This window comes from Apis dorsata, unplaced genomic scaffold, assembly GCF_000469605.1.
Source record: "Apis dorsata unplaced genomic scaffold, Apis dorsata 1.3 scaffold_1078, whole genome shotgun sequence".
Taxonomy (NCBI): domain Eukaryota; kingdom Metazoa; phylum Arthropoda; class Insecta; order Hymenoptera; family Apidae; genus Apis; species Apis dorsata.
This window is the reverse complement of record NW_006264176.1, coordinates 20,527-30,794: the sequence shown is the minus strand read 5'-3', so window position 1 is coordinate 30,794 and position 10,268 is coordinate 20,527. Positions and strand designations below refer to the sequence as shown.

General features: G+C 17.0%; 1 protein-coding gene across 1 annotated transcript; it reads right to left on the bottom strand.

The window, feature by feature from the left end:
• Positions 1-5,538: 5,538 nt before the first annotated feature.
• On the bottom strand, positions 5,539-6,616 carry LOC102680919. The gene is made up of 3 exons (XM_031514580.1): positions 6,247-6,616; positions 5,777-6,177; positions 5,539-5,673 (listed from the first exon to the last, which is right to left on the bottom strand). Exons 1-3 carry the CDS (start codon positions 6,538-6,540, stop codon positions 5,541-5,543), a joined length of 828 nt encoding a protein of 275 aa, XP_031370440.1. The 5' UTR covers positions 6,541-6,616; the 3' UTR covers positions 5,539-5,540.
• Between the last annotated feature and the right edge of the window lie 3,652 nt (positions 6,617-10,268).

Below are 10,268 nucleotides of genomic sequence, written 5' to 3'. Positions count from 1 at the left end.
TAATATAATTTATTTATTTATATAATAATAAATAATATATTAATAATAATTTATTTATATTATTATTTATATAATAATATATTAATATATTTATATAAATATTTATATAAATAATATATTAATAATAAGCTTAGTTAAATTATTAGTAATAAATTTAATTGAAAGAATTAAATTTTTGATATACTCATATATTTATTTTTCAATAATACAAGAATATTGATAATTTTAAAAATTATCAAGTTGTCTTACTATTATGATTATTATTATATGTTCTTTAATCATGACTATTATAATAGAGGCTTTATACAATATTTAATATATTTATATTCATCTATCATATATCATAGCACGTATTGCAGTAAAAATGGAAAAAGCATTTGACACATACTGAAATTTGTATTTATAATTGTTATTAATTTGTACTTATATTTATATAATTGTTCTTTAATTTATTTACTTAATTATCATGAATTTTAAATTATCTTACCAAACAATAATAATGCAAAGTAAGTTGTGGTAATACAACATTAATCGAAATAGTTATTGGTTTTTGATACATCAATGTAGTCAGCACGAGTTTTTGCATATTTAAAGTCTGATCATACCACATTGAATCGTAAACACTTCGTAAAACGGTTATGCTCTACGAATTATAAAAAATTGATTGTCTTTAAAAAAAATAAATCTTATAAATTACATACAATCGGTGATAAAATTTTTTGAAATTGGTACTATGATACTATTTATAAAAAGAAATCATATAATATTGAAGACTTTCACTATTATTATATATATATATTTCATTTGTTTCATGTATTTTATAAGTTAATATTATATTAGTTAAAATAGATTTTTTTATATAATATTTTTTAAAATCAAATCAATTAACGAATTATTTTTTAAGTTATAATGAATTTAAAAATATTTAAATTATAATGAATTTGAAAATTAAAAATTATTCCTTATAGATAATGATTTCATATATGATCTTTTTATTGCATCTTAAATAAAAAGTGTTTTATCAATATTAAATTATAAGTAATTCAAAATAATATAATGATGTTTATTTTAAGTATATGTACATATATTATGCTTAATATATATTTATAAACATATAGAAGGTATAGAATTGAACAAAGATTCTTGTCTTTTCAAATATTAAAATTTATTATTATTAAATTTTTTCTTACTTTTTTAAATAAAATAATTAAACATTGATAGAATTAATTTTTAGAAAAATTTTTAAAATTTAAAAAATTTTTGAATTTTTCTTTTATAAGCATTCTTTTTTAAATTATAAAAAATCCAAAAATTATTTAAATGAAAAATGTATGAATTATTATATTAGGATTTCAGAATAAGTACATTAGTCAGTATGATTATCATTCTTGATTTCGGATTTTTTCTTTTGAAATTTTTTAAAAAATAAATAAAATGTATTTGTATCCAATTTAAAAGATTGAAAACTTAAAAAATTGTACATACAGAAACAAGTAAAATTAATATCAATATTATGATATTTTATTATCATAAAATATCATAAAAACATCAACAGAAATGCATAAGCGTAAAAAGAAAAAAAAATATATAATATTATTTATTTTTATCCTCTGATATTTGTTTTTTATTTTTAATAATTTTAAAAAATTAAAAATATATATACTATGCTCCGCATAGTTACATCAAACATTCATATATATAATTATTATATATTATATATATAATTCGTTCTTGATTAATAAAATATACATAAAAATATTTTTTATTCTATGTGCCATATTTATATGTCCCAGCTATCTTGATCATCTCAAACATCAACTATTAGAATGAATGAAAACGATACAATTTATGAAAATTATAAAATATGGAATTTAAACAGCTTTGAAAGATACATCTATAAAGTACTTTTTTTGTGAATGTGATGTTTCAGAGATTTTACAATCATTTTGATTTTTTAAATTCAATTTTTCCTATTGGATTATTATTAATCCTATTTTCGAGCAAGCTATTTTTTTATATTATAAATCGATAAAATATCAAATTGTAAAAATAAATATGTATTAAATCTAATACTTAACGAGAATTAATGAAATAGTTTTTAAGAATAATAATAATAATAGTAATAATAATAGTAGTAGTAATAGTAGTAGTAGTAGTAGTAGTAGTAGTGATGATGGTGATGGTAGTGGTAGTGGTAGTGGTAGTGGTAGTGGTAGTAGTAGTAGTAGTAGTAGTAATAATAATAATAATAATAATAATTAATAGTAATAATAATAATAAGTAATAGTAATAGTAATAATAATAATAATAGTAGTAATAATAAAAGTAATAATAATATTATATTTAATTTTTGAAATATTTGCAAAAAAAATTAGTTTAAAATATATAATATAAATTTTCGATATTTTGTATTTAATATAATATAAGTAAAAAAACATTTGAATTTTCTGAACGATTGAATATTTTCTGCAAAATAATGACAATTATTATATATCCCATGTATGAAAAGATAAACGAATAAAATAATTTGAAAAAAATTTATAATTATACATAATTTTTTACAATATATACAAAATTTATATATTTTGAACATGTACAATTAAAACATTTAGAATGATTATATATCGCTTTTTAATTTTTTAAATTTTTTAAATTTTCCAATCATTGTTATACTTTAAATAATAAATTATTGAAGTAACTAAGTGAATTAACTAATTTCAATTATTAAATTTTGCCTATTTATTTTTCCACGAATAGGTTGAAGTTAATATATGTGTAATAAATTTATAGTAATAAGAATATAGAGTGGTATTGCATAAGAATAATATAATAATTTTTGAGAGAAGTTTATTTAGAAGATTCTTGGAATTGTATATTTTTTAGAAATTCTTTGACATGATTGAAATGTGAAAATAATCTTGATATTTAATATTTTCCAGCCATATTAAGCTCAATGGCAATCAGTATCATTCTATACTCGAAAAAAATTTACTTTCGCGGATTAATTTTTCTGAGAATTCTGCGAATTTTGTAAGTAATATATTATATCTTTTTTTAATTTTTAAAATTTTTAAAATTTTTCAATCATTATTATATTTTAAATAATAAATTATTGAAGTAATTCAGCGAATTAATTTCAATTATTAAATTTTGCCTATTTATGCTTCCACGAATAGATTGAAGCTAATACATGTGTAAAAGTGTAAGAAGACAAATAGAAAAATGTTTAATTTATTAAATATACATAATAAAAAACATATTTTTGCAAATATTTCGAAAATTATGAAATTGAAAATGACTCTGTTATTCTGCATATTTTCCGTACTTTTTTGATAGTATTGTATACATATGAGCACTTATTTGATAAGATATTTATTTTATTTATATTTAATATTTATATTTAATATCTTATTTATTAATTATTTATATCTTAATTATATATTTAAACAAGAACTTTTTATAAAATTGATGGATATTTTCTAGTTAAACGAATCATGATGATCTTTGGCTTGTAATAGAATATGAATGATAGAAATCAAATTTACATGTCAATGCTATCATTAAATTAGTTTTATATTAACATTATCATATTATCATTAATAATTATAGTAAGATATTTAGGTAAATTTCATCGTATTTTTTTTTTTAGATAGACAATGAAGTTTTATTTATTTGAACTTATATTTTTTATGCTTATTAATTATGTTCATTTCAAAGAAAACTGTAAAATTGAAAGAAAAAATTTAAGAAAGACGACAATTATTAATATAATAAAAATTTGGAGAGATAATTTTAATATTAATTATAATATATTATAATATAACATATGTATTATGTTAATAATATGTATTATGTAACAATATTTATTAATTATAACATTTCAATAAATCTTTTAAAGCAATAATAAAACAAAAATATAAATACAAGAAATTAGAGAAGTAAGGAATTGCAATATTAATATTATAATTATAAATAATACACTTTTCTAAATCTATTTATATTATTAATTCCATGAATAAAATTCTTTGTCAAATATTATTTTACTTTAACAGCTAATGCTGTCATTTTATTAATTTATATACATTATAATAATTTCATTTTTTATCGATCTATTTATAATATATATTATGATTTTAAAAATACAAATTTAATTTTCTTAAAACAAATCTTTGATGGAAATAAAGCGAGATTATAATATGAACAAAATAAAAGGATCTCATTCTATATATGTTTCACTTTGTAATGTAAATTTAAAAAAATATAAATTAATAAATAAACTTCATTTTTTATATTTTTATATTAATTTTTGTATTTTTTTTTAATCGTTAAAATACTCTGGAATAAATGAAATTCTATAATTATTTATCTATTTTATAATTATTTAATATTACATAATAATATTTATATTTAAATATTATATATTAAATTCTATAATATATATATATTTTCTTATATCAAGAATATTTACAACATTTTTTTCATAATATTCTTTTCTTAAAAAAATATTTCTTCCTATTTATATAAAACAAACACTGTGTATATTAATTAATGCAATATATATAAAACATATTGATTGAAAGATAATTTGAATTTGGCTAGCACTACTTCTATTATTAAAGCAGATTAGAAATAAATTTAACATGGCATAATTATTAATTTGCAAAAATTTTCAAAAATTTCCACATTTGCATACAAATAACATTTAAATCACTGAATTCTATCAACGAAATCAAATATTTTCTTTAAAATGTTTCTAAATTCACCAAACATTTTTTATATTTCACATTTTTATATTTAATACACATAAAATATTTATTTTTTATTATTAATATTTAATGCATAATTTTAATATTAATAATATTTAATGCCAAGAAATCTAACTAAAGTATTTAGTTATTAATTTAACTAAAATAAAAAAATTGAGCTAAAATATATTAGCATGAAATATTAATATATTAATAATGTAAAATATTAATTCTTTAATAAATATACATACGCACAAAACATAAAATAAAAATCTAAATAAACAAAATTCTCATTTTAAAAATATTTTAAAAATATGATCCTCAAATTTATGATAACTTGAATTAGGATAAAGAATTAAACATTAAAGTCAATTATCAATGATTGATATAATTTTTAAAAAATTATATAATTTTTAAAAAAAAATCATTTTTATTTTGTTAATAATAAATTCCTTGTTTGTTTTTTTAACAAAATATTCTTAAGAAAAAATCAATTTAAGCATGCAAAAATAGAGATTTAACGTTTTGAAATGACTTAAATGTCATTTATTATATAATTTTTGACCAATTATAATTTTAACCAAATTATAATAATTCAAAGATCGATAAATAATTTTTTAATTTATATAATTATAATATTGAGAATATAAATATAACTTACCATATCATACATATGATCAGCTGGCCATGCATACATATAAATTTCCAGAAGTATAGATACGCATATAGTTAAAAATTGTATTTTCACAAGTAATGATGAAGTCTATATAAATTATATAAAACAGAATTAATTTATCATGTACTATGCATTACATTATTTTCACTTACTGTAATCAATATAATACCAGATAAAGTCAGTACAATTGTGCTTACTGCCATAGTATAAAATATTATAAAACGAATACAATTCACTACATCTTCTGCATATCTAAACAAAGGAATTTATAATAATTTATAATAAATAAAAATTAATTTACAATAATTAATAATTCATATATTTAAAAAATGTTATATGTATTAAAAAAATTTACCTCCTCAAAAGTAATTGTTTTTTAAGGCAAACAATTAACATTTCAATATTTGTAGTTTTTTGTAATTCCTTAATTAAACATTCAAATCTTGCGGACGTGAACCAAAGTAAAAGCGCCACAAATATACTTACACATATATGTGCAGCGCATTGATAAGTGAAGAAAAATTGATGCATATATATAATAAGATTTCTAGATGTATAATTAACTTGAAATGGATATTCTGTTTCCCATGGAAAAGTAATTGGTAAGAACGTTGGTCCTAATATAAAAACAGTTGCAGTTGTATATATTAATACAATAGTTCCTCCGTAGAAAATATTATATTTCGCGACATATGCACACATAATTTCATACAATTGCATTTCTTTAATACATGTCATCATTTCTTCGACTATTCGCTGTAACTCATAATTAAAATATATATCTTTTTACATCAAATATTGAAATAAAATAAATAATTAACTTACTTGTAAAGTATTATATTTTATAAAGCATGTAGTAGTTTGTACAATATGTTGAAATACACCCATTGATAGACAAATACATTTAAAAAATATGTTAAGATTGTCTAAATTCAAATAAATCGTATAAATTAGAGGTAGAAGTATCATGAAAGCGCTAATAATGGTACCGATTTGTAAAATTTTTATACACACAACTTGCTTTCTGGTACTATTAATAGGAAGTGGCCAACAAAGAGATAAAGCTACACTAAGCCATATAATATAAATGCCTTTCTCTGGAGTCACTTGTTTCAACATAGTTTCAAGAAATAATTTATCTTAGAAATCAAATGAAATAAAACTTAACTGGTGCATAAATTCAATATGTACAAAGTATTATTTAAAAAAGAATTTTTCAAATAATTTAATAATTTATTTAATAAATCATACTATGCATCATAACAACGTTGGGTAATGATTTCTTATAGCATATTTTTTTCTAGTGCTAGTTAACTTACGGACAGTAATAATTAGAGGTTGTATTATATAGTGGTATGACATATGGTATTAGACAGGTGCAAAAGAAAGTATTACAACAGAACTATAATTTTCTAGTAGTACTTAATAAAACGTTCTTTTACATAGAACAAAAAATGAATATTGAGTATACGTATCAAACTATATATTTATTCTTTATATAATAACTTACATAATATTTAAAAAAGGCTATAATTGAAAGGAAAAGAAATTTGTTAATTTAAATATTAACATTCTTAACAACGTATGTTTTTCTTAAGATTGATAGTTTTCTTAATATTGTTATAAAATACAAATATTTTGTGACGAGTACAAAGATTTACATATAAAATTAATTTAATACATAAATAAAAACTAGATCTTATAAATAAAAACTAATCTTTTTGTGTTATTATTATATTTCAATGTTATTATTTCAAATGACAAATGTAAATGATTGCAAATATAAATACATAATATATTAATCGAAAAAATTTATAAAAAAACAATGATATAAATAAATAAAATATGCAAATAGTTTTCTGAGTTGTAATTAAAAGTAATTAACATTTATAACAATGAAAAATTTATTTATCATCAATTTATTTATTAACATTTATTTATCAACATTTTATAAAAAATACGTCACTATCATTAAAAAATATTAAGAATTTTGTAAAAATCGATTGTGAATAATACAATTACAAACCAAACTTTTGCTTATTAAGCATTCTTGATATATTTAATATAATCAAATAATTTAAATGATTTAAAATATATTTTAATCAAATGATTAAATATAAAATATATTTACTAAAATATATATATATATATTTATAAAATACGAATATTTTATATATTATATACACAGAATATATATAAAATGTAGAAAAGCAATAAAAAAATTCTTATCACCAAAACGTACTAATAAAATTGCAATTTTATTTTTTTCTAAGTATTGAATTCGAAAAATTCAATAGAATATTAATTATTTAATTATTTAAAAGAGCTTAATAATCGTTTTGTTTAAATTATATTTGAATCATTTGCTTTAATTATCTTTGTCATATTTTTTTGAATATTAGTTTATTTATCTTTTATGAAATAAAAAAAAAGGTACAGAAAAAAAACAGTATTTCACCGAAATCTGTTTAAGAATTGATAAACAGATGGTTTTTTTTTGACTATCATATGGCTTAATAATCGTAGGAAAGATAATAAAGTTGATGGATTTAGAGAATAGAATTTTAATAAAATAATAATTTTAAACATTGTAAAAAATGAAAAATGAAATATATTATTGCTGCATCAAATTTTGTTTCAATTTTTAAAATACTTTATTTATATAATTAAATAATAAAAATGTTAATATATTACATTAGATAAAACAAAATGGAAACAGAATGGGATAATAATGTAACAAAGATATAATCACATTCAACGCAAATTTAATTATCTAAAAGATTACTTACCTAATAGATATTTAAGAAATAAATCTCAATTGACATCTGTATTTATTTTGATTTTTAGAATTAATTTTTCGTTTCTTGTATCATTGATAAAACCAACAATTTCGATAGACATAAATTTCATAATAATTTTTAAAGTTAAATGTCATTTCAAAATCATTTCATACCATTATATTTAAAATATTATATTTTAACATCATAAAAAAGTATATAATATGATAATGATATAATAAATAATATTCATTTATGTATAAAAAATATAAATATAAATTATATATAAATATATAAAAAAACATTAATATTTGAAAAAAATTAAAAATAACTTTAGGAAATTAAAATATTTTTTGCAATAAATTAATGCTTTGATATTATTTAAACTGCATATAAAACATATTTTTTGTATTATCATGATTGGAAGAAAAATTTAGATAACATTATTTAAATAAACATTTCAAAAAGTATTTAAAATATTTATGATCGTATTTTATATTTCAAATTATATTTCGAATATCAAATTTTTATTAATAAAAATAAATGTGCACTTTATAATAATTAATTATTCGAATTTTAGTCATTTAAATGAACAATAATAGGAACAGAGTGAATTACATAATTATATATATATTTAACTATTTTTAAGTAATTTAAATTACTTATGTATAAATGTAACGTATATAATAAATAACTTGCATATTTAAATTAATAATATTCTAAGATATATAATTGAAATTAAAAATTTAAAAGTATCCAATCAAATGGATGAATATCTAAAAGCAGTATTCAAATCTAAAAAATTAATTTTTTATAATTTTATATTTTTCTATTAGAAATATATATATATACTTTTTATATAAACCATATTTGAAAATTATCTAATTTATAATTATTTTATAACGAATTTACAAATTTAGTTCTTCCTGATTATTCAAACAATTATTTATGCAAATAGATTTATCTCCTAATTAGTTCAGATAATTGATATTTAAAAAAAAAAAATTAAATTGAAAAGTTATATTATTATATAAAGAAGATCATACCAAATATTGATCATTTTCAGATATCATCATCAGCAGATATTAAATTTTTTTTTAATGAATATAACAATTTTGTATAATATAAACAATTTGTATAATAATTCCAAAGTTGAAAGATATTTGATATTAACATAATATTAACACATTAATATTGTATAATATAATATATATAAGTTTTTAGATCATTTAACGATTGTTAATAATATCAATATAATATCCTTATTAAAAATTTTAAAAGAAATAGGATTAATTATTAAAGATTAAGTGCATTTAATAAAAAAGTTAAAAAAAATTCAATAATAATTTTAAAAATAAATTTTTATTGTTTTGCATATACTGAAGTGTTTATATTTTATATACATTGATTTTTTTCAATATGATTACAATTATTATTAAATGTTATTTATATGATGTTATCGCAGTAGCTAATTTGGATCAATTGTCATCTAATAGAAAAATTTTATTAATCTCTAATGCGAAGAATTTTTTTTTATTTATAAGTTTAAGCTATTGATAATTGAAATTAAATTAAATGTTCAATTAATCTTTCTTTTATATTCTTTCATTCAAAAATGGGAAAAATTTTAAAATAAAAATATAATGTATTCAATATAAAGATTAAATTAATAAGTCAAATAACTAAAAAAATATTTATTATTTTTCTTTATCAAGAAAATAATAATTATTTTATTTACAATATTTTTAAAAATAAAATTTCAATAAAAATCTTCTATTTTAATTTAAACATCTTTTTTTATTTACTTTATTAATCACTTAAATTTAATTTATTAAATAGATGACTAGTGGACAACAATTTTTAGAAATAATATTTTTATTTTTATGAATCTTTAATTATAAATTACAAATTTATAAATATTTTTCTTTTTATAAATTCTTATTTATAATATAAATTTTTATTTAAGATTTATATAAATATTTTTTAAAAATTTTGATTTTTATCAACTTTAACTTATAATATAACAAAAAACTTAAAACAGTTGATACTATATTAATGATGAATGAAACA